This window comes from Vipera ursinii, assembly GCF_947247035.1.
Source record: "Vipera ursinii genome assembly, chromosome: 6".
NCBI lineage: Eukaryota > Metazoa > Chordata > Lepidosauria > Squamata > Viperidae > Vipera > Vipera ursinii.
Genome location: NC_139515.1, coordinates 12,558,060 through 12,584,111, shown reverse-complemented (window position 1 = coordinate 12,584,111; position 26,052 = coordinate 12,558,060). Strand labels below are relative to the sequence as shown.

The following is a 26,052-nucleotide window of genomic DNA, read 5'->3' as shown; positions in this document are numbered from 1 at the left end:
CAGCCAGCAAAGCTGGCTGAGGAATTCTGGAAGTTGAAGTCCACAAGTCATAAAAGGGCCAAGTTTGAAGACCCCTGCTTCAGCCAGATGGCAACGAAGAGGTTTTTGTTTTGTTTTGTTTTGTTTTTCTCGGCGTACCTTTGCTGCCCTCTAGTGGCCGCTCGGGCCTCTCGCACCTTAAAGGCCCTGCCGCTCTAGGAGAGAAAGAGCCGGTCGAGAGAACGGCCGGAAGTCTTTGCTAAATTTTCTCTCTCTAAAGTGTGTGTCTTCAAACTCGGCGCTTTCATGACTTGTGGACTTCAACTCCCGGAATTCTTCAGCCAGGCACGCTGGCTGAGGAATTCTGGGAGTTGAAGTCCACAAGTCATAAAAGGGCCAAGTTATGACTTGTGGACTTCAACTCCCAGAATTCCTCAGCCAGCCACGCTGGCTGAGGAATTCTGGGCGTTGAAGTCCACAAGTCGTAAAAGGGCCACGTTTGAAGACCCCCTGCGGAGTCTAAAGTCTCACACTTGTGCCGAGGACCCGATCTCCTTCCGCCCTTTTTTTCTTCTTCGGGCCAATCAGAAACGACCATCGCCTCGCAGCTTCCGGCAGTGGAGAAAAGAGGCGTCTTGCACGGAGGGCGGAGCGGCCGGCTGTCGAGGTCGAGGCCATGGGGACGGTTCACGCGCGGGTAAGGAGCGCTCGCCCGGCTGACCTTGGGGTGGCGGGGTGGGGTGGGGTGGGGAACCCTCTGACCGACGGTGGTCCTCTGGGCGTGGGCAGAGCGCCTCCACGCTTAGCCCTCTCCTGTTTTCAATAAAGTGGGACCCCCCCACCCCCCAAATGTGGCAGTGCGTCCATTGGTGGCGTTTGGTAGTCGACTTTAATTCTCTGCAACCTTAAAGCAACCTGCCTGCCCTCGTTTATTTTTTTTATTTTTATTTTTAATTTGAATTCCATTTATATCCCGCCCTTCTCCGAAGACTCAGGGCGGCGGCTTACAAGCTTAGCAGTAGCCTTCATTCTATGTATACGCCTGCTTATTATTTATTTACTTATTTTATTTTATTTGTTTTATATACCGCCCTTCTCCGGGAGGACTCAGGGCGGTGTACAGAGCAGGCAAGTATACAATAAAGCAGTAATAAAACAAATAAATCCCAGATCTATCAGGCCAGGCCGGCTTGCTGGAATAGGTAGGTTTTTAAGTCGCGCCGGAAGGTGCGAAGGTCGGGGGCCATCCGGATTTCGGCTGGCAAGCAGTTCCAGAGGTTTGGCGCACCCACCGAGAATGCTCTCCCCCTGGGGGTCACCAGCCGGCATTCTCTGACCGGAGGCACCCTGAGGAGGCCCTCTCTGTGGGAGCGCACAGGACGGAGGGGTGTTGACGCTGGCAGTAGGTGCTCCCGTAGGTAATCCGGACCCATGCCATGTAGGGCTTTATATGTCATCACTAGCACCTTGAATTTCACTCGGGAGGCAACTGGAAGCCAGTGCAGCTCACGGAGGAGAGGTGTAATATGGGAGTATCGGGAAGCCCCCAAAAGTGTTCGTGCCGCTGCACTCTGTACCAGCTGAAGCTTCCGAGTGGCTCTCAAGGGCAGCCCCATGTAAAGAGCGTTGCAGTAGTCAAGACGAGAGGTCACAAGTGCATGGGTGACTGTACGCAAGGCATCCAGGTCCAGATAGGGTCGTAGCTGGCGTACCCGACGAACCTGGGCGAAAGCCCCCCTAGTCACTGCTCCTATGTGATCTTCTAAGGAGAGCTGTGAATCTAGGGCTTTCACACACACACACCCAAGCGGCATTATTACAAAGTCAGCTTAATTGCCCCCAACAATCTGGGTCCTCATTTTACCTACCTCGGAAGGATGGAAGGCTGAGTCAACCTTGACTTTCTCCTGCAACAACCACCCTGCGAGGTAGGCTGGACGGAGAGGTGGGACCGACCCCCCCCCCCCCGCGCCCGATCCTCAGAGCTTCCTGGTTTCTCACCTTCTTCACTGCTCCTCAGACTGGTTCTCATTTTTTTAGCCAATGTTCAGTTGTGTCTCCCCCTCCCCCTCTCCAAATAGACACAATGTATTCATTGGATAACACAAAGATGCTGTCAGGGTATATTAAAAAAAATTGTTTTATTCTTGGCGTGGTCCCACCCAGAGGAGCTTTCAAGAGATTGGCATCCCATAATCAAGACAGTTCATGGGTTACACACTGTGGATCCGAGGCCACGCTTGGAGTACTGCATCCAGTTTTGGTCACCACGATGTAAAAAAAAGATGTTGAGACTCTGGAAAGAGTGCAGAGAAGAGCAACAGAGACGATCAGGGGACTGGAGGCTAAAACAAATAAGGAACGGTTGCTAGAATTGGGTATGTGTAGTTTAATAAAGAGAAGGATGATGGGGTGACATGATAGCAGCATTCCAATATCTCAGGGGCTGCCACAAAGAAGAGGGAGTCAAGCTCTTCTCCAAAGCACCCGAAGGCAGGACAAGAAGCAACGGATGGAAACTACTCAAGGAGAGAAGCAACCTAGAACTAAGGAGAAATTTAGAACAATTAACCAGTGGAACAACCTGCCACCAGAAGCGGTGAATGCTCCAACACTGGAAGTTTTTAAGAAGAGACTGGACAGCCATTTGTCCAAAATGGTTTAGGGTTTCCTGCCTTAGCAGGGGGTTGGACTAGATGACCTCCAAGGTCCCTTCCAACTACTACTACTACTACCACTACTACTACTACTACTATTATTATCATTATCATTATTATTATTATTATTATTATTATTATTATTATTATTATTATTATTATTATTATTATTATTATTATATAGGTAGTCCTCGGCTGATGACAGACTGTTTAGTGACCGTTCAAAGTTACGACGGCACTGAAAAATGACTTACGACTGTTTTTCATAGTTATGACCTTTGCAGCATCCTCATGATCATGTGATAAAAATTCAGATGCTTGGCAACTGCTTCATACTTACGACGGTTGCTGTGTTGACCTGCTGACAAGCAAAGTCGATGGGGAAGCCAGAATCGAGTTACTAACTTACCAACTGCAGTGCTTCACTTAAGAGCCGTGGCAAGGAAGGTCATAAAACGGGGGCAGAACTCGCTTAACAAATGTCGCACTTAACAACAGAAATTTTAGGCTCAGTTGTGGTTGTAAATCGAGGACTACCCATATTGGTTCAGGTGTTATTCACTCTGGATTTTGGTGAGCCATAGTAAACCCCTGACCTAATGTGCAAATATTCTCCATCCGTGCTGGCTGACGTATTCTGGAAGTTGAAGTCCACACATCTTAAAATTGTCACAATTGAAAATTCCTGGGTTAACTGCCAGGACATTAAGACTCAATAAGTGCTGAAAACTACAGTTGAGTGTGGCACTGAAGGAATTAAGGAGATGACCGCTACGCAAAGAAACTCTGGTGCCCCACGCACTGACTTGTTGTCCTTCGTGGTTAACCCAGGGCTTGTCTGTAGAGACCCCAACTGCTTAATATTTGTAATGAAATAGCGATGCACACCTGTGTGGCATGAATGCATTACCCCTTGTATGTAGGTTTCCAGTGTAAAGGATGGTGATGCTACCTAGTTAATACATACACTTGTTTTTGGAAAAAAGAAACAGATCGGTAATCCAGTCGTTTATTTGATTGATTATAAGCTATTGAATCTGCATTTTCAGAGTTTGGAGCCTCTGCCCACGACTAGTCCTGGTTTTGGTGCTGTAGGCGAAGAAGCAGAACTTGTGGAGGTTGAACCAGAAACCAAACAAGAAATTCTTGAAAATAAAGATGTAAGTATTAGGGCTACCTGCCTTCCCCTTGATTAGGTAGACCAGGGGTCCCCAACACCTGGGCCACAGACCGGTAGCGGCCTGTGTCCTGTTAGAAACTGGGCCGCAGAGCTGGAGGGGAGCAGCAGGTAAGCGCATGAAGTTTCATCTGTATTTGCAGCCGCTCCTCAGCATGAGCATCACTGCCTCAGCTCCACCTCACAGGAGCACAAGCCCTACTGCATACAGCGCATCAGAGGGATCTAGGTTAGTGGTGGCGAACCTTTTTGAGACCAAGTGCCCAAACTGCAACCCGAAACCCACTTATGCATCGCTGGGTGCTGGGGGCGTGGCTACTGAGTGGGCGATACTCTAGCGACCCGATCCGGGCATCGGAGGCCTGGAAAATCAGCCGTGGGGGAGCGAAATCGCTTTGCAGCCCTAGATCTGGGCAGCAGAAGCGGTTTGCAGGCCTCCAATGGCCAGATCGGGCCTCTGGAGCATCGTAAAATTGCCCCACGGCCATGGATATGAACTCCAGAAGCTTTGAAAACACTTCTGCTGCCCAGATCGGCTGGGTGGGGGGAGCGAAATTGCTCTGCAGCCCTAGATCTGGGCAGCAGAAGTGTTTTGCAGGCCTCTGATACCCGGATTGGGCCACTGGAGCATCGTAAAATGATCAGCCGGGGGGAGTGGGGGCATGAAATCTCTCCGGAGGCTTACCTGGACTCGTGCTGCAGCTGCCTCCACCATCCAGCCCGGATCCGCCCAGCTCTTGCAGTTGTTCCCTGACTCTCAGTGCAGAAAGAGAGCAAGAGCGCAGGAGCACGTGGAGAGGGGGCAGGGCAGCCTGGCCTCACCTCCCTCTTGGGTGATGGCACGCGTGCCCACAGGGATGGCTCCGCGTGCTGCCTGTAGCATGCGTGCCGTAGGTTCGCCACCCCTGATCTAGGTTGTGAACTCCCCTCAACCAGTCTGTGGAAAAATGGTCTTCCATCAAATTGGTCCCTGGTACCAAAAAAGGTGGGGGAACCACTGATAGGGTACTGTAAGGTATGCAGTAAAAATGAGTGCTGTTACAAATGATGCATCTATTTATTTATAATTTATGTATTTGTAATGAGACTTGTATGCTGCCCTATCTCCCGAAGGACTCAGGGCGGCTAACAACAATAAAATACAATAAATACAAATATTAAAAAAGAATTAAATTATGTCGAAGTCCCACTGAAACCAATAAAAACATTTAAAATCATAATTAAAACCCCATTATCATCAGTCCAGGTCGGCCTGTTGGAAAAGATATGTCTTAAGGTCACGACGAAAGGACCAAAGGTCTGGGGCCATCCGGAGCTCCCGGGGGAGCTGATTCCACAAAGTAGGTGCCCCAACAGAGAAGGCCCTCCCCCTGGGAGTCGCCAGCCGACATTGTCTGGCTGATGGCACCCTGAGGAGGCCTTCTCTGTGCAAGCGCACAGGGCGATGGGAAATCGTTCCTGGCAGCAGACGGTCCTGCAAATGTCCCGGGCCTAAGCCACGTAAGACAACTGTGCTTTACAGAGTTAGAAAGTATTTTTTTTAAAAAAATAAGTCTTACAATACTTCTTTTGGGAAACATACAAGAAAAACTAAGACGAAGTATTTAATGTTTTTAATAGGGGAGGCATTTTGTTTGATTTAACTTAATCAAAATAAAAGCCTGGGCTTCAGTTTTGAAGGAACAATTAAAAAATATTGGTCTTCTCACCAAAATTGCTTAGTCTAGATACTCCCAACTTTTAGGTAGGAGAGGATCTGCTTAATATTGAATGTATCTCTTCACAAAATCTGTGTCAAAACCTTCACGCTGATGGACTCTTTACTAATGCAATAATTTCTAACATCTGCCCATTATTTAATGCTTATTAACTTTGCTTTTTAGGTTATCGTTCAACATGTCCACTTCGATGGACTTGGAAGAACTAAAGATGATATTATCATGTATGAAATTGGTGAAGTTTTCAAAGCCAAAAATCTGATTGATGTGAGTACCCTTAACACGCTTTCCAAAAATCTCGAACAACTGTATTGTATTAACATCTTTATTTAATTCCGTAGAAATTTAGAAATATGATCAACTTGTGTGCCAAAAATCTTGCAAAACTTGACTTAAATGTTTTTAGTATTTTGGAAGCAGGTTCTGAGCTATGTCAATTTGGGATTGTGGAAAGAGACTGATTTTTTTTTCTGATGGACACAGATTTACGAATGTCAGGGATTGCTTGTAACATAGTGTTAATTCAGAGCATTTCAGTATAAATTATCTCAAACTCAGCCTCTGATTTGAGTATGAAATGAGGTGCCACAGGCGTTTTAAGCTTCAGTGTTGCCTACTTTCATTAAACTACATGAAACATTCTATAGTTAATGGCGGTGCCTTTGTGTGGCTTTTCCATGTTGCCGTGATCTTTTCCTACCCTTCAAGGGCTGTGGAAATTCTGCATCCGATCTTGAAATCTGGATCAGTAAATTACTGTATCTAATATGTATCCGTGCACATATCTGAGAGAAGGAACTGATTTTCAAGACAGTAAAATATCTCTGGGGAGTTGGTTATTTTTTTTTTAACGGAAGGATGAATACATAATATGTAGTCCAAAGAAATTAAAATCAGATTTTGTAGTTCCTGTACAGTAGTTGGGGAATCCAATTTCTTTTATGAAGATGCAGCGCTCACTGAGTTAGTTGTATTAATTGGCACCAAATTAATGGATGTCAATTTATCACTTTGGCATTGGAAATACTTGTACTAATTTGATTATGTTTTGAGATGTGAAGCTAAACCTTTTATATTTTGAAGGTGATGAGGAAATCACATGAAGCTCGTGAAAAGCTCCTTCGCCTAGGAATATTCAGACAAGTTGATGTACTGATTGATACATGTCAAGGTAAGTGGCTGTTCAGACTTTTCTTAAAAGCCTCCAGTGTTGGAGCATTCACCACTTCTGGAGGCCGGTTGTTCCACTGGTTAATTTTTCTCACTGTCAGGAAGTTTCTCCTTAGTTCTAGGTTGCTTCTCTCCTTGATGAGTATCCATCCATTGTAGCAATTTTTTAAAATGTCTTACTCGTAATTTAAAACATGTGCTTTGTGGTATTGTTCACTGCTCTTTGTTCAATCTACTTTTGAGCAACTCTTCCCAGAATCACGTAGTGCAGAACAAGTGATAGAAAACTAGGAACTGCTATTTCACTCTAGAGATTTTAGGCATCAAGAGTACAAGCAATGTCAGCTAGGCTCTTCAGGAACCTGTTCGAACTCTCACTTGATGTAGTTTCTCCCACTTGATGTCAGGGCAGTTAAAGTCCTGTTTCCCCCTATTTTATCTGTTTATAGCTAAGTCTTTTAACTTGCCAATCTTGGAGCAAATTTATAAATAAAAATCAAGTGAAATAAAAAGGAAGAGTGCAGCTTATACATAGTAATTTGTTGTTAGCTGCGAAGTCGTGTCCGACCCATTGCGACCCCATGGACAACGTTCCTCCAGGCTTTCCTGTCCTCTACCATCTTCTGGAGTCCCTTTAAGGTCACACCTACTGCTTCAGTGACTCCATCCAGCCACCTCATTCTCTGTCGTCCCCTTCTTCTCTTGCCCTCAATCTTTCCCAGCATTAGGCTCTTCTCCAGTGAGTCCTTCCTTCTCATTAGGTGGCCAAAGTATTTGAGTTTTAGCTTCAGGATCTGGCCTTCTAAAGAGCAGTCAGGGTTGATCTCCTCTAGGACTGACCGGTTTGATCGCCTTGCAGTCCAAGGGACTCGCAGGAGTCTTCTCCAGCACCATAGTTCAAAGGTCTCAATTCTTTGGTGCTCAGCCTTTCTTATGGTCCAACTTTCATACATTGCATACATTGCAACTGGGAAGACCATAGCCTTGAGTATACGCACTTTTGTTGACAGGTTGATGTCTCTGCTTTTTAGTGTGCTGTCTAGATTTGCCATGGCTTTCCTCCCGAGGAGCAAGCGTCTTTTAATTTCTTGGATGCAGTCCCCATCTGCGGTGATCTTGGAGCCCAGGAAAATAAAATCTGTCACTACCTCAATTTCTTCCCCATCTATTTGCCAGGAATTGAGAGGGCCGGATGCCATGCTCTTGGTTTTCTTAATGTTAAGTTTCAGCCCAATTTTTGCACTCTCCTTCTTCAACCGCAACAAGAGGCTCTTTAGTTCTTCTTCACTTTCTGCCATACATAGTAATAAGGCCCAGCTAATTCGATGGCCCAAGGCAAGGGATAAGCTTGCTCTTCCACCATCTCTCCTTCCTATTGTGTAAATGGAAGCTTGGGGATATTGCCAAATCTCTTTGCTGAGGATCGAAGCAATTGCAGACGTCATCCTGCATTTGCAGGAGTGAGCATGCTGAAGAAGAGCGATAGGGAATTTGGAAGGGCTTATCTTTCTTCCATAGGCTAGAGTTTGGATATTGCCTCCGTGCCTGTTTTACCCAGTCCAATAGTCTTTCCAACGGCCGTTGCCTATTTAGGTGTTTCTTACTTGTTTTGAGGTCTGGTTTGTCCAAATTAGTTTTAAATTGTTATATTAAAAACATCCACGAAAAAGATCAGTGCTAGAACTCTTTGAAATTTCCACAGTATTTCATAAGGAAGCAAAACCCAGTAACAGATGGAGACCTTTAAGCAGAGATCAGTATTTTAATTAACTATGTCAGAGCTTGAGCATGGTGGATACTTGGAATCAGACTGCATATATTAGACTGGGAAATTGGGTGGCCTCTGCGGCTGTCTGCCCCCACTCCCATCTGGTACATGGCTAGAGTTGGGGATGCAAAGGGTCAGGTGTCTGGAGATTCTTAACTTTCCCAGTTGAAACCTAAAAGAGAATGACGGTAACTTTCAGCCTGGGCCTCTTTGGTGCCAGTCTGGCCCTGTAACCACTACCCCAGCCTGCTCCAGCCTCACCGAGACAAGTAAATCACAACCAGCTTGCCCAGTTCTCACATTAAAAATTCTGTGCAACTAAATCTGAATCTTATCTCACTGTTCAAATTGCGCATATCTTTTTGGCAAGAGGGTCAGAGCTGTTGTCTTCACTAACAAATGCACATGTGTGTGGGTTTAGGTAATGATGCTCTTCCAAATGGATTAGATGTAACCTTTGAAGTCACGGAACTGAGAAGATTAACTGGAAGTTACAACACCATGGTTGGCAATAATGAAGGAAGCATGGTAGGTCTTGCATTATTGGCGGCTGCTGCTGAGTGTCAGCTCTGAAATATGATAGCTAGGCCTTTTAAATATAAACACAGTTTGGCTTCATTTTGAGAAAATAGTTTTCTAAGTGTACATTCTCCATTTTACATGCTTATTCTATAATTACTTAGAAAGACAAGTTCAAAGCTTTTAGATTAGTCCACCTTAGACTAACGTAAGAAACACCACCTCCTAGAGTTGGACATGATTGGGCTGGGGAAGCCTTTACCATTACCTTAGAGTAAGACAGGGATAGGCAACCTTGGCTCTTTTATGACTCGTGGACTTCAACTCCCAGAATTCTTGAGCCACCATGGCTCAGCTTGGAAACCTCTCCCTTTCCCCTCAGCATGGCTGGCTCAGGAATTCTGGGAGTTGAAGTCCACGAGTCATAAAGCGGCCTAGGTCTAGGCCAGGAGTAGGCAACCTTGGCTCTTTTATGACTCGTGGACTTCAACTCCCAGAATTCCTGAACCAGCATGGCTCAGCTTGGAAACCTCTCCCTTTTCCCTCAAGCATGGCTGGCTCAGGAATTCTGGGAGTTGAAGTCCACGAGTCATAAAGCGGCCTAGGTCTAGGCCAGGAGTAGGCAACCTTGGCTCTTTTATGACTCGTGGACTTCAACTCCCAGAATTCCTGAACCAGCATGGCTCAGCTTGGAAACCTCTCCCTTTTCCCTCAAGCATGGCTGGCTCAGGAATTCTGGGAGTTGGAAGTCCACGAGTCATCAAAGAGCCAAGGTTGCCTTCCCCTGGAGTAAGAGAACAAGAAGTAGTTTCTTTATTGTCTGGAGGAAGATAATGTTATTGGCTGACAATAACAAAATACCGAACGATTAATGTTAAGAACCAAAGAGTTGGATTTTCAAGATTGCAGGAGAATGAAAGTTTTAAAAAGTTGATAGGAGAAGCTAATGGTAGAGAGCATGTATACGTATGAGCCACAGACTAGTTTAGCATCTATCATGTTTTACAGGTCCTTGGACTCAAGCTGCCTAATATTTTTGGGCGTGCTGAGAAGGTGACATTCCAGTTTTCCTATGGCACCAAAGAAACTTCATACGGTCTCTCTGTCTTCAAGCCACAGCCTGGTCACTTTGAAAGAAAGTAAGAGTTTTAAAGTACGTGAATGCTGTGGGCATATATTTTAGAGTCTCATATTAAAGTTCCCATTAGATCGAGAGGGCTTATTTCCAAGTAAACGTAAATGGGCCGTTCTTTAGGTTTTTGTAAGGTTCGAAAGACTTTTCTTCCGAGTAAAGACTGTATGATCATTGATAAGCATTAAATTGGGGGCTACTGTTTTTTAATCTATAAGATTTTTCTTTTAATCCTAACCTTAAAAGGACCAAAAAAAGCAACTCTCTGTGCAATGGTATGTTTTGTTCTTTAGGATCAAATCCTTCATAGAGACAAATGGAATAGAAGTGTTCTTTCCTTCTCAAGTCTATGTTTGAATTTTATTGCAGGGTTGTTTTTTTATTATTATTATTATATTTGGTGTCTTGTTTGTTTCTAGCATTTCTCTCAATGTATACAAAGTAACTGGGCAATTTCCTTGGAGTTCCCTTCGTGAAACTGACAGAGGGATATCAACCGAAGTCAATGTAGGTAAAATGGAGCCACATGGTCTACTGGTTAGCGAACGATGGTGAATAACTGGGATGGCACAGTGCTCTTGACTGGATTTCAGAAAAGGGGTTTAGAGTTAGCAAAACAAACACCTGCAACTGTTTGAGCCCCTGGGTTTTCCAGTCAAACAGTGTAAAACCCCATTAGGTGTGCCTGCTTATTTTGTGATCCTGGAGAAACAAAAACCATTCAGCATGCCATATAATACCTTTTTAGGAGTTGGATTTTGCCTTTCATAAGCTAATATCTGGCCAAACTGGTGAGATTGTTGATCGGTTGCTTCTTTCAGATATAAAACACTCCCATTGTCTGCATGGTAACCAAATATTCTGTCGCCTGGGGAATTCTGGGATTTGAAGTCCAAACAACTTAAAAATGGCAAAGGTTGAGAAAAACTGATAAGGAGGTAGTTCTTGACTTAACGGCCGCATTGAGCCCAAAAATTCTGTTGCTAGGTGAGACATTTGTTAAGCGAGCTTTGCCCCATTTTACGACATTTCTTGCCAAATTTGTTAAGTGAATCACTGCAGTTGTCAAGTTAGTAACACAGCGGTTAAGTGAATCTGGTTTTCCATTGACTGCTTGTCAGAAGATGGCAAAAGACGATCATATGACTCTGGGGACACTGCAACCGTCATAAATATGAGCCGGTTGCTGAGCGGCCAAATTTTGGTCATGTGACCCTGCTTGTATGTGTGAAAAATGGTCATGGGTCACTTTTTTCAGTGCCGTTATAACTTTGAATGGTCGCTAAATGAACAGCTGTAAGTCGACCACTACCTGTACTGTACATTATGCCAACAGAAAAAGTTTTACTGCTATATAAATTTTCATAATTTTGTTGATTATTGATAATAAAGACATCCACTTTGTATATGTGAATTCATGCTTTATTATATGAGCTCAGTCTTCTTAACATTAGTTCCACAAGCGTACAAATGGAAGATGGAGAAAATTACATATTTTCCTCACCCAAAGTTTGAACTTACTTCTTTCAGTTTCCTATCTGGAAGACCAACCACACACTAAAATGGGAAACTGTCTGGAGAGAATTGGGCTGCCTTTCAAGAACGGCCTCATTTTCTGTTCGAGAAGAAAGTGGACACTCACTCAAGTCTTCTGTATCTGTAAGATTTTTTTTTAAAAAAATTGAATGTGAATTTTAAAGTAACGCAGTTTGCCAAATGGTGGCTGTTTGACATGGTGAATGAGGCGATTTTTTTAGTGCTGAAAAAAAGGTTAGCGAGATGAATGTTGCCCAGTCTTGTCATAGGAAACATTCAGGTCTACCGTTTCTGCAGAATTATGGAGACGTTTAATTTAAAATTGCCAGAGAATCCATTTTGTTTTCCTTTTGAAGGTCTCTTTTAACAATGAAATAAAGAATAATACATTCCAAGCAACTTTTTCCCAACTTAGCAATGTTGGCGTTTAATTCTGTCTCATAAAACATCATATTTTGTTCCTTGTTTGTAGCATGCCATGGTAATTGATTCTCGAAACACTTCAATCTTGCCTAAACGAGGAGCTTTGCTGAAGATAAATCAGGTATTAATACCTCATTAACTGTAAGTTTCATTGTAATGTGGAGAAAAATAATGCTTTTGGATAGGAACAGGGAAAATCCAAATTGAGTATGGGGAAATTGAATCTGGTGGGGTGGTGGCTTCCCCCCCCATCAAGTCAGTGTTGACTCCTGGCAACTGCTGGGTAAATCCTTGCAATATTCTTGGCAAGGTCTCAGACGTAGTTTGCCGTTGCCTCTTCCTAGAGCTGAAATAAAGGGATTGACCCAAGGTCATCCCAAGTTGGCTTGTGCCTCAGGTGGGCCTAGAACTCACGATCTCCCAGTTTCTAGACTGATGCTTTACCGCTACACAGGTCTGGCAGTAGTCAGAAAGGAGAAAGGGAATGGTGAATCCTTGTCAATCACAAATTAAACCTGAGCCAGCACTGTGATGCAGTTGCTAAAAAGGCCAAGGCTATCTTGCGGTGCATTAAAAAGAAGCAAGGGTTTAGATCACAGGAAGTAATTTTGTTCCGTGTCCTGTACAAATAAAAGAGAATATGTGTAGCTCAGGGTTGAAGTGAGGGGTCCTTGCTGTTCTCTTGAGCTTGCTTTATTTTCTTGCAGACGTTTCATTACCCAAACTAGGTAACATCCTCAGTGCAAGTAAGGAGTGCGGTTTGCTGTCAGTATATATTCTGGTGGCTTGCCCTGCTGGTGGATTTGATCTCCTCACCAACGCGGACAGAACAAGCTAGACTAGAATACAGACTTAACAGCGAACCACACTCCTTACTTGCACTGATGATGTTACCTAGTTTGCGTAATGAAACATCAGCAAGAAAACAAGCAAGGTCAGAGAGCACCAAGGACCCCTCTGTATCCAGCGTCCAGGTTTGGGCATCTCAGTCTAAAATGGACATTGACAGACGCATTCAGAGAAGGGCCTAGAAACCAAGGAATAGCTAAAGGATCTGGATATGTTTAGCCTTCAGAAGAGACACTCAAATGAAAATGTATCAAGAGTTTAGTTAGCTTGAAGAGTTGTCACATTGAGGAAGACAGGGCAGGACCACAGCCCATAAGTTAGAACTCCATCAAAGGAAGTTGAGGCTGGACATCAGGAGGAATGTCCTGACAGTATGACAGTCAGCTGTTGGAATAGGCTCCACGTGATGTAGCGAGTTCTCCTTCACTGGCAGTGTTGTGATTCCGTGCCAGCCTGTGATCCCGGCAGCTGAGTCTGGGGAATCGGAGGAGGAGGGGCCTGGGGAGCCATCGGAGGCGGAGGAAGGCTCTGATGAGCTCCAAGACTTACATTCCAGTGAGGAGCCTGGCCCTTCCGCTCGTGCTCAGGATGAGACACAGCTGTGGGGAGGCTGGGTCGGACTTGGAGGACACACAGCTGGAGGACATGAGAGACGCCCGCAAATGAAGACAGGCCAGGAGAGTAGGCCAGAGGGAGGCAATGGGGTGACTCTGGGGGAGGCGGAGAAGGCATTGAGAAGCCACGCCTTGAGGACTGAATTACAAAAAGGGAATGTGTGGGCGGTGCTGGTTGCTGAAGACACTCGTTGCAAAGTACTCCATGGGATTGTGTTCTGTTGGTATTGCCAGTGAATAATTCTCTGTTTTGCATTGTGTTTCGCGTGGACAATTTTCTCTGTTTGGATTGTGTTTTGTTGCCTTTGTTTTTGGACCATTTGGCAGGTTGGTTACCAATATTTAAAAGGGATTTTGTTTTCTTCTGAGTCTCCAGCCTACTTGTCCAAAGGGGTTTTGTCCTTGTGCATTTAACAAGGACGTACGTAGGCTGGGACAGAACAGGCAGTCTTCCCAAGGGACTGGGTGGTTGTTAGAAATGCTACACTGAAAGGGGATTGGAGGTCTCTAAAGTTCCTCCAGATCAATGGTCCTATCATACTTTCTGCAGTGCAAGGTATGCAGTATAAATTCCTCCATCCAAATCAGTCATATAGCTTGGCGTTGTGCACAGTCGATCAGTTTTCGAAATAATGTTATTTTCATTGATAGCCAGCACTAAATGTATTAGTTTAAAATCAGTAGATGATTAGGGACCCAGTTTATTGTCTCTGAATTCCCCCTTCCCAAAAATATTTCCCCCCCTTTTTTTTTCCAGGAGCTTGCTGGATATACTGGTGGCGATGTGAGCTTTCTGAAGGAGGATTTTGAACTTCAGTTAAACAAGCGCCTCATATGGGATTCCGTAAGTCCTCCACTTCGGCCTTTCATTCATTGTTCGTGGCAGGAAATGACTTTTCCTTCCTCGTTCGTTTGGAATGTCCTTGTCAGACCTGCCGCCACTTAAAACCTTTAAATAGAAACGATCCTTGGCTGCGTTTGTGGAGAAAGGTATATTTTTTTATTAGAAGTCAACTCTGTCGCAGTAATGCATAGCCAGAGCTGACCACCGTGCACCAAAATCCCTTGGTTTAACTTTTTTCACCTTTAGTTACCTCCCATTGCCCACCCCCGTGTGACCAGTCTGATTAAGTCAGGATGTTTTCGTAATGGTCAGTTCAAGTGCAGGATGGTGTGCAGCTGGTGTGCTGGGCGATCTTGAAAGCAGCGTCTCGAATAAATACAGCGCTTAACTTTCGTTCCCCCCCTTGCTTTCCCCCCCCCCTCCTCTTAGTTCATGGCACTGAATAATAGGGACTAGTCTATCACTGAATAGTAGGAAAGCACAGGCAAACATTGAGGTGGCAGCTGACAGTCATAGCATGTTTGGAATTTTTATTTTTAACTGCACAATTTGTAGCACTGAATGAATCGGTCAGTGTAAAATCAGTTCCTTGCTTACACCAGCATTTCTCAATTCCTAAAATTCCCCAGCCAGCAAGCGAGTTGATTCTGGGAGTTGAAGTCCATTCATCTTAAAGCTGCTAAAGTTAAGAAACTGGCTTATGCTGACAAGCTCTTTCAAAGAGAGGAACTGCAGAGACGTTATCGCTTTGGGAATGTCCTGAGGAGAGATTTCACTCATAGGTTCTTGGATAGCAGCCTCTCCCTATCCCAGGACAGACTTTTCCAAAACCTAAAGCAGTTTCAGAAGGATTTGGTAATATCGTAATGGAAGTTTGGAGATAACTAAAAAGTTTGCACGAGATAAAGCTTAGTTATTTTCATGAGATTAAAAAAACACCTGAAACCAATTCAAAGTTGTTGTATACGGGATGGTCAAGGAAATAATGTACTGTACAGTATGCTTCTCTTTTGACTGACTTTTGAAAGTGGCCTCCAGCTTTTTCTCCTGCCTCCATCTCCCTAGGCCAGGGGTAGGCAAGCTTGGCTCTTTTATGACTCGTGGACTTCAACTCCCAGAATTCCTGAGCCAGCCATGCTGAAGGGAAAGGGAGAGGTTTTCAAGCTGAGCCATGTTGGCTCAGGAATTCTGGGAGTTGAAGTCCACGAGTCATAAAAGAGCCAAGGTTGCCTACTCCTGGCCTAGGCCTAGGCCGCTTTATGACTCGTGGACTTCAACTCCCAGAATTCCTGAGCCAGCCATGCTCAGGGGAAAGGAAGAGGTTTTCAAGTTGAGCCATGCTGGCTCAGGAATTCTGGGAGTTGAAGTCCACGAGTCATAAAAGAGCCAAGGTTGCCTACCCCTGGCCTAGGCCTAGGCCGCTTTATGACTCGTGGACTTCAACTCCCAGAATTCCTGAGCCAGCCATGCTGAGGAGAAATGGAGAGGTTTTCAAGCTGAGTTGAAGTCCACGAGTCATAAAAGAGCCAAGGTTGCCTAACCCTGCCCTAGGAGGATCTGGCAGAGCTTTTGGAGAGCACGGATGCAGATGCTTTTCTGCAGTGAAAATGTTTATTAAGAAAAGTGTGTGCAAAAAAAAGTCAGTTTGATTAAATGTTTTATTTTATTTTATTTGCATATTCTGAATTGTCATCAATAGCTTTTACTTAAGAGATTTCTGTTTTTTTCTGAAGGTTCTCTCAGCTTCTGTTTGGGGTGGAATGTTGCTTCCCATCGGAGACAAACCATCTAGTATTGCAGACAGGTAAGTAAAACTGATTGGTGTGCTTTGGATTGGATTTTTTCTCTCCCTCCATTACAGGTAGGCACACTTTGTAAAATTCCCATGACATATTTCATACACCCTCCCTGTTGAGGTCCACAGAACCTATTCCTCCATTTGGTGAAATGGAGGAGTTCGCCATTGAGCAGCATTACCTAAACCAGTATTCTTCAGCCTCAACAGCTTTCAGATGTGTGGGCTTCAACTCCCAGAATTCAGTTCAAAAGTTGCCGAGACTGAAACTCTGGATAAAACCAGGTCCAGTCACTTACAACTGTCATGATTCATGATGAAAATTCCAGGCTGCATTGTGGTTGTATGTTGAGGACTGCTTATAATAGATTAAAAATTGTTTATCGTGAGCATATAATGGTTTAGCAGTGGATAATAGCTAGCAGTCGTAATGGATTAGTATCTACTGTGCAGAAGACTATGAAGCTTCTGTTACATTTTTGCCAGTCAACAGTTTAAAAACAGCTTGTCTTAATAAAATAAGTGGATGGGCTTGTTCCAGGAATCCAGTTAATCAATCAGAAATAATCCAATTAGAAAACTTGTTGCCATTTGTAAAATAAAACTGAAATGTAAGACGTAGATATGAAATACATGTGCTTTATTTTAGCAGGGGAATGTTTCACTGAATTAACTCTGAAACTCTGAATAACGTCCTGTGCAGGGCTTAGACAATTTTATATTTGGTGACTGACTGATCCATCTTTCTTAGTACTGATAGCATTACTGCATTATTATGGTTCATCACGTAGTCAGCCAGATATTCAGACACGGTTTGACATTTTTGTCTACCTGTCGAGTCCTTTCCAGGGACCTGGGATAAACAGATGGATGTTTGTGATGCTAAAGGTATTGTTGCAGGATGTAAGCTGTTCTCAGTAAAGTTGTCTTTTGCAACTGACTGATGATGATTTGCCAGTGCCAGTGGTATTCAAATAGAATAGAATAGAATAGAATAGAATAGAATAGAATAGAATAGAATAGAATAGAATAGAATAGAATAGAATAGATATTGGAATGAATAGAATAGAATAGAATAGAATAGAATAGAATAGAATAGAATAGAATAGAATAGAATAGAATAGAATAGAATAGAATAGAATAGATAATGGAATGAATAGAATAGAATAGAATAGAATATAGAGGAATAGAATAGAATAGAATAGAATAGAATAGAATAGAATAGAATAGAATATAGAGGAATAGAATAGAATAGAATAGAGTAGAATAGAATAGAATAGAATAGATAATGGAATGAATAGAATAGAATAGAATAGAATAGGAATAAGAATAGAAACCTTGGAGGACTTCTAGTCCAGCCCCTTGCTCAAGCAGGACAACCTATACCATCTCAGACAAGTGATTGTCCAGTTTCTTCTTAAAAATATCCAGTGATGAAGCGCCCACAGTTTCTGGAGGCAAGCTGTTCCACTGGTTAATTGTCCTCACTGTCAGGAAGTTTCTCCTTAATTAATTAATTAATCTTGTGCAGTTTTTTCTCTTGTATTCTGCTGTCTCAGGTATTCCCACATCCACTATCCAGACTTTTTTTTGCCTTTCTTATTGACAGTTGTGTGGCAGATGCCTGTCTGTTTGAATTCTAAAATCCCAGAGAACTTTAGCTTTTTCATTTCCTGTTACTTCTTCTATTTCACTTGCTCTGTTTTCCCACCACAGTTCTTACTTACAGGCAAATGGTATTTCTTGCAGATGGACGAATGCACTCAGATCAAATCAGTTTATCACAGCCATATGGCCAGAAACAGTAAAATAATGCACTATTGTTGCTACTTTGTCATGCCATTGTGTTTGTTGGTAGAACATAACTATTTTATTAGTAGTAGTATTAATATACTAATTCACTTTCAGTTGTTAATCACAAAGACTCCCTCTCTTTAAGGTAGGGCCCTAGGTTTATTGCAGTACTTGCACTACCCAAGCTGCAAATGTACAGTGGGGGAAAAAAAATGTCAAAATCATTGAGACTGATGTCCAAGAGTACATAAAGCGGATTACGCTGTAAAATGTTCAAGTTGCAATTATTCGCTTAGCAGTTTGTAATATAGACAGATATTTCTCTTTCTTGATTTTTTTTCCCTTCCACTTTTCCTTTAGATTTTATCTTGGTGGCCCGACAAGTGTACGTGGATTCAGCATGTACAGTATTGGACCTCAAAGCGAAGGTATGCATTTCTTTAAGCAGTTGCTTTGCAGTTGTGTTAAGAGGTCAAACCATTCTTGCCAAAAGGTTGCTTAACATTTGAGCAGTTTTACTTGTAATCTATAAACCTCCATCCTGGGTTGTTGAGAAAAAGCAATGGATGCTACGCTCTGGAGTCTGCCAGGATTTAGATCTAGAAAAAGAGGTTCTAATTCAAAAAAGAGGGAGATTTTCCTTCAGAGGCTGAGTAATTTCAGAACTGTGCCATCTTTGGCCTTGAATGAAGTTGTGCTCCCCAAGAGCACAGTCACAATTGGGAGTTCCCCCTGAGTTCTCGGACTCTGCTTACAGCGCAAGTGGGGACTGTGACTAAGGCGGCTTTTGCACAGCTTTGATTGGTGTGTCAGTTGTGAAATTACATGGAATGGAATGCCCTGAGCATAGTCACAGGCATCCTAGCAATATCTAAATCAGAATATTGTAATTTGCTTTAGATAGAAGATTTAACCTCTGTCTAAATATATTCAATCTTATTTCATTCTTTGACAAAGTGACTAAATTAGTAGACCAGTGAAATGCTGTGGACGTTGTTGTTAGCTGCGAAGTCGTGTCCGACCCATCGCGACCCTATGGACAACGTTCCTCCAGGCCTTCCTGTCCTCTACCATCTTCTGGAGTCCCTTTAAGCTCACGCCTACTGCTTCAGTGACTCCATCCAGCCACCTCATTCTCTGTCGTCCCCTTCTTCTCTTGCCCTCAATCTTTCCCAGCATTAGGCTCTTCTCCAGTGAGTCCTTCCTTCTCATTAGGTGGCCAAAGTATTTTGAGTTTTAGCTTCAGGATCTGGTCTTCTAAAGAGCAGTCAGGGTTGATCTCCTCTAGGACTGACCGGTTTGATCGCCTTGCAGTTGCAGGAGTCTTCTCCAGCACCATAGTTCAAAGGCCTCAATTCTTTGGCGCTCAGCCTTTCTTATGGTCCAACTTTCACTGCCATACATTGCAACTGGGAAGACCATAGCCTTGACTATACGCACTTTTGTTGGCAGGGTGATGTCTCTGCTTTTTAGTGTGCTGTCTAGATTTGCCATGGTTTTCCTCCCGAGGAGCAAGCGTCTTTTAATTTCTTGGCTAAAGTCCCCATCTGCAGTGATCTTAGAGCCCAGGAAAATAAAATCTGTCACTACCTCCATTTCTTCCCCATCTATTTGCCAGGAATTGAGAGGGCCAGATGCCATGATCTTGGTTTTCTTAATGTTAAGTTTCAACCTAACTTTTGCACTCTCCTTCACCCGCAACAAGAGGCTCTTTAGTTCTTCTTCACTTTCTGGCATCCTAGCGATGTCTTAAATCAGAATATTGTAATTTGCTTTAGATAGAAGATTTAACCTCTTTCTAATTATATTCAATCTTTATTTCATTCTTTGACAAAGTGACTAAATTAGTAGACAGGTGAAATGCTGTGGACATGGTATACTTCAATTTCAGCAAGGCATTCGACAGAGTAGACTACAGCCTGCTCCTTGGTAAGCTAGAAAAGTGGAACAGACAGCATCACCACCAGATAGATTTATAACTGGCTAACAAACCGTACTCAATAATGCTGCTGTTGCTTTTTCTTTTTTTACAGCTTCCTATCTTGCAGTTAAGGGACGCGGTGGCTCAATGGGTTAGAACACTGAGCTTGTCGATCAGAAGGTCGGCAGTTTGGCGGGTCGAAGCCTGAGTGCCACGTAACAGAGTGAGCGCCTGTTACTCGTCCCAGCTTCTGCCAACCTAGCAGTTCGAAAGCACGTAAAAATGCAAGTAGAAAAATAGGGACCACTTCGGTGGGAAGGTAACAGCGTTCTGTGAGCCTTTGGCGTCTAGTCATGCCGGCCACATGACCACAGAGACGTACTTGGACAAACGCAGATCTTAGCAGGATAGTGAGTGTGTTGGCTGATCTGTTTATTTAGTGTCCCTGGAATGCTTTTTTTTTGACCCTTGGTGTGTGCTATATAGGGACGCCATGGCTCAGTGGGTTAGGATGCTGAGCTTGTCGATCAGATGGTCGGCAGTTTGGCGCATCGAATCCCGAGTGCCGCGTAACAGTGTGAGCGCCTGTTACTCGTCCCAGCTTCTGCCAACCTAGCAGTTCGAAAGCACGTAAAAATGCAAGTAGAAAAATAGGGACCACTTCGGTGGGAAGGTAACAGCGTTCTGTGAGCCTTTGGCGTCTAGTCATGCCGGCCACATTATTATTATTATTATTATTATTATTATTATTATTATTATTATTATTATTATTATTATTATTTATTAAATTTTTATACCGCCCTTCTCCCGAAGGACTCAGGGCGGTGAACAGGGCATATCTTAAAAGTACAAAAATACAAAAATTAAAAAAGAATTAAATTATTGCCCACAATAAAAACAATAAAAATATATATAAATATTAAATATTAAAACATGACCACGGAGACGTCCTCGGACAAGCGCTGGCTCTTCGGCTTTGAAACGGAGATGAGCACCGGCCCTTAGATTCGGAAACGAGTAGCACGCATGTGTTCTGTACCAGCCTGCTACCGGCCCTGCAGCAAAAGCAGGGACGACCCCTTTACGAACGGCAAGAGGCTGGAATAAAGCCTGCCAAATTTATTCAGATAAAACAAGAGCAAGACAACACGAGCTAAGACGCAGGAACAATCCAAGCGGTTGCCTTCAGCAAACCAGCCCTCCCACACATTCCCCTTAAATACAGTTCAGGGCGTGGCCTCTCTGTGCCTCCTTCCGAGGTGCCCCATTGCCTCCCTCTGTTTACTCCTGACTGACTGCCTCCTGCATCGGGCGTCCTTGAACAGGGCCAGCTGTGGGTCATCTTCATCCACGCTGTCAGGCTCACACAGCTGGGTCTGCATCGTGACCAGATGAGAGGGGCCTTGCTGGGGGCTCTCATCAAGCTGTCCAATCCCCTCAGCAAGCTCTTCAACACCCCCCTCCTCCTCCTCTGAGTCGTCCGACCCAACTCCCGAACCCACAGGCTGACCCTGAATCACAACAGCATGTGCGGGGGAACCTTTATCTTTTACCTTTTTATCTTGCAGTTTAGTCTTCTCCATTGGCTATAACTGTGTTGCTACTGTTTGCTAAGATTTATCAGGCATTGCCTGAAAGAGCTCATTGATTTCTTGTGTGAGACAAATTATCTGCAAGGCAACGGCGAATTTTTCTTTCAGATGAAGAAGGAAGAACCTTTTTGCTTTGGAAAACGTCTCTTGGATTTGTAGTCTGACAAAAATTTTCTGCTGTTTTAGGCGATTACCTTGGAGGAGAAGCTTACTGGGCTGGAGGTCTCCATCTCTATACACCTCTTCCTTTTCGGCCAGGTCAAGGCGGTTTTGGAGATCTCTTCCGAATGCACTTTTTCCTTAACGCTGGCAACCTCTGCAACCTTAATTACGGTAAGGGCTGGACTACTGCAATGCGCTGACCCTGGGGCTGGCCTTGAAGAATGTTCAGAAGCTTCTGTGGTGCAAAATGCAGAAACGTGGGGGGTTAACGTATGCTCTGCAAGCTGCATGGGTTGGGCCAGTGGCTGTTGCTAAGTCTTCCCATCTTCCTTTTTACTGCTCAGGTGAAGGGCCAAAGGCTCACCTGCAAAAGCTGGCCGAGTGCATCCGGTGGTCTTATGGGGCCGGCATAGTCCTGAGGCTGGGAAACATCGCACGATTAGAACTCAACTACTGTATCCCGATGGGAGTACAAAGTGGGGATAGGTACGTTGACGTTTTTATGTTCAGCTTCTACAGCTCAGAACATACCCAAAGCCTCTTCATGTTTCAAGATAATAATCCCATGTCAAGTAGAAAATACCTGGGCGCAAACATTTTTGGAATAGTCCAAGCATCTGTCTACAACTTCAAAGGGTGTGTTTCTAAGTCAAAATGTTTTGTATACCCCTACCCTGCTGGAGAAGACTCCTGCGAGTCCCTTGGACTGCAAGGCATTGAAACCGGTCAGTCCTAGAGGAGATCAACCCTTAATTTTTAAGGGTAATCTCCAAATTTTGGGAGGTAAGGACAAGAATTACACATACCCTTATACATACCACTCAGCCAATTCAAGTAGTGTACTGGATCTCTTTGTGTGTCCAGAGATAACCCTGTCAACAAAAGTGCGTATAGTCAAGGCTATGGTCTTCCTAGTTGCAATGTATGGCAGTGAAAGCTGGACCATAAGAAAGGCTGAGCGCCAAAGAATTGAGGCCTTTGAACTCTGGTGCTGGAGAAGACTCCTGCGAGTCCCTTGGACTGCAAGGCGATCAAACCGGTCAGTCCTAGAGGAGATCAACCCTGACTGCTCTTTAGAAGGCCAGATCCTGAAGCTAAAACTCAAAATACTTTGGCCACCTAATGAGAAGGAAGGACTCACTGGAGAAGAGCCTAATGCTGGGAAAGGTTGAGGGCAAGAGAAGAAGGGGACGACAGAGAATGAGGTGGCTGGATGGAGTCACTGAAGCAGTAGGCGTGAGCCTAAATGGACTCCAGAAGATGGTAGAGGACAGGAAGGCCTGGAGGAACGTTGTCCATGGGGTCGCGATGGGTCGGACACGACTTCGCAACTAACAACAACAAAAAACCCTGGGCTGAAAGGAACTGGATTTTTTGTTTGTTATTTTTGTTTGTTTGTTAAGTCTTTTTCATTTGACCTAAAATCAAAATTGGGCCTTGAGAGCAGAAGTGGGTTCTAGCAGAGATAAATGCTCCTTAACGTCCTACAAAAAAAAAGTATAGCTTTGATCCTATCTGTCAAAGCAAAAACATCCCAAGCGTTTCATTAGTCGGAACCATGACACTATCATTGTCATTATCTGTTTAGATTGCTAAGTCCACGGGCTTCTATATGATGTGTAGAGAATTGGTTCTTTTTCAGTGATTATAGAGTAAAAGAATGAGTCATTCAGGATCACAATCTGATGTGTTTTGCACATTCCAAACCATTTTGAGGCACACAGAATAAGCTGCCTTTGTGAAACAAAAATAAAGGGACTCCTTTGATACATTAGAGAGATTGATAAAATGTACTGTAGAGACATTTGTCTCCCTGTCTATAGAAAGCATCCACAGCCTTTAGCTTTTAGATTTAAAACATTTATTTTTATTAATGCTAGATGTTGGAAAAGTGAAAATAGCTGTAGCAAATAGACACTGAATCACAAAATAAGCCTGTTGTACACTCAATGGTATTAAAAATCGACTTCAAGATTAAATCCTTTGGCAAATATATTTTTGTTCTTATTTTTCCTGGAATTTTGAACTGTCTTAGGAAAAAAACACATCTTTTTGTTGTTGTTGTTACATTACTTGGAAATTATAGATTTGCCAATCTACTCAGATCCACCTTGATCCAACCTGAAGACCATCTTCAACTCTGTTTTGTGTTGCAGCAAGCAAACCAAATAAGAGGCTGAAAATGGCAGTGTGAATTAGGTAGAAATGAGAAATTGTCCTTAATGTTGCCAGTATGATTTCTGATCTCTAGTCTGGAAACTCAAGCTTACCGATGAAAGTTTGCAACAATTCCGTTTTTATTTAGAAGAGATTGTTTCATGGGGCTATCGCTTGGGTCAGTACAAAAGGAGGCTTTATTTTCCAGTAATTTATTTATTTATTTGAAATACTGGAGCGAAACAAAGTGTTTTGAATTTATTGGGAAAAAGAGGATCTCATACCTATCCCCCCTTTTTTTTCCTTTTTTCTTTTCCAGAATATGTGATGGAGTTCAATTTGGAGCAGGAATAAGGTTCCTGTAACGTTGGCGCCCTTTTGCAGTGTTGGTCCAAAAGGAGCAGCTGAATTTCAAGTGTGATGGGGGTGATAATCCCATATATATATTTTTTGAAATATAATTATGTATGAAGGATTAACTTCAATTAAAAACCCAAAAAATACTTTATGTAGTGTTTTCTCTTTGATTTGGTCAAAGACAATGTGACCTTTTCTATGGCCTTCAGACCTAGGCTTTCATCCCATCACCCCAGTCATGGATAGTGAAATCTCTCAGCTTCCAGAGAAAAAGACGAAGACTGTCTGTCAAATTGTCACTCCACAGAGTAAAATTAAGAGTGAAAGCAGAGATATCAACCAGCTGCTACTACTTCTTGGCGACTTTCCTAAGGAGAAGATGCAGCAGCCGGCTGCTTCCGAGTGCTGGGCTGGTCTTTCTTTTTGAATAAATTGAATGCACGTGAGGAGAAAGGACACACTGTGCACAGATTCAAAAAGCTGTCTTTGAGATCATTTTTTTTTAAAAAAAATAAACCTAAATCAAAAGGTAGCACCTTTTCCATCTAAGACATTTTATTATTAAAAAGCCATAGAATAATAATAAAAAAACGTCATTACCAGGCAAAGTTAGTTATGTCCCCCCCCCCAAAATACTTATTTTTAGCATGATTTCTGTCAGCTATGAGTTAGAACAGATTAGGGGCATGACTCACAGAATGACTAGAACTAAACTTTATTGGGATTGGCTTAGGTCAGGGGTAGGCAACCTCGGCTCTTTTATGACTCATGGACTTCAACTCCCAGAATTCCTGAGTGGGAATTCCTGAGCTATGCTGACTCAGGAATTCTGGGAGTTGAAGTCCATGAGTCATAAAAGAGCCGAGGTTGCCTACCCCTGGCTTAGGTAGTAGAAGTCTCTCTGTGTTTTTTCTCTCCCCCCCCCCCCCCCCCGGAAATGCTGGGCGGCGGGGGGAAGCAGTCTGAGTAATAATTCCTGGACTACTTCCGCTTTTGTTCTTCTCCTAATGGCTCCTGGACAGCTTCTTTCAGATCATTTCCAAGGATCTCTTTGGATTTTCTGATCTTTATAAAAAAAAAAAGGATCCCAGGTCAGATGCCAAATGAGATGGGGGTGTAGTTTAGTTCCAGCAAGATAGTTTGTATCTCCTTTATGTTGAATAAAAACATCTAACATTGTGGATTTCAAAACATATGATTATTTTTAAAGGCAGTCTTCAAACTCTTTCTGAGTTTGATGGTTTTATGTATCAGGACACAGTAAAAATCACCTGGTCCTTAGCAGTTCTTAAAAAGTAGGTAAATACAACTTCAGATGGAACAACAACATATGACACATTACACCATGCCATTGCTTATTTTACAAAAAGAAAACCAAAATGGAGAAGCCACGTGTGAAAAACTTAAGTAAACCTTATGATTTAATAGCTCGCAGAACCATTTTTAGCAGTAGTAACGAGAAATAATCATTTTCTGCATGACTATTAGTCTCTCATATCATTGTGGAGGAATTTTGGCTCACTCTTGCTTACAACCAACCTTGTTTCAGTTCACTGAGATTTTGTGGGCGTTTCTTTATGCACAGATCTCCTGAGGTCCTGCCATAGCATTTCAATTGGGTTGAGGTCTTGACTTTGACCGGACCATTGCAACACCCGACTCTTTTCTTTTTCAACCATTCTGTTGTAGATTTGCTGATGTGCTTGTTGGGTTCACTGTTCTGTTGCATGATCCATAGTTGCCCAAGTTTTAGCAGTCAGACAGATGGCCTTGTATTAGACTCTAGAATACTTTGGTATACAGGTTCATGGTCAACACAATGACTGCAAGGTGCCCAGGTCCTGTGGCTGCAAAAGAAGCCCAAACCATCATCCCTCCACCACCACAG

General features: G+C 43.4%; 1 protein-coding gene across 1 annotated transcript; it reads left to right on the top strand.

Moving 5' to 3' along the window:
• Positions 1-477: 477 nt before the first annotated feature.
• Positions 478-24,310, top strand: SAMM50 (SAMM50 sorting and assembly machinery component). The gene is made up of 15 exons (XM_083366315.1): positions 478-676; positions 3,686-3,796; positions 5,697-5,798; positions 6,615-6,702; positions 8,891-8,997; positions 9,997-10,127; positions 10,540-10,627; positions 11,651-11,779; positions 12,129-12,200; positions 14,300-14,386; positions 16,120-16,190; positions 18,336-18,403; positions 21,675-21,821; positions 21,995-22,136; positions 24,127-24,310. Exons 1-15 carry the CDS (start codon positions 656-658, stop codon positions 24,170-24,172), a joined length of 1,410 nt encoding a protein of 469 aa, XP_083222441.1. The 5' UTR covers positions 478-655; the 3' UTR covers positions 24,173-24,310.
• Positions 24,311-26,052: the final 1,742 nt, after the last annotated feature.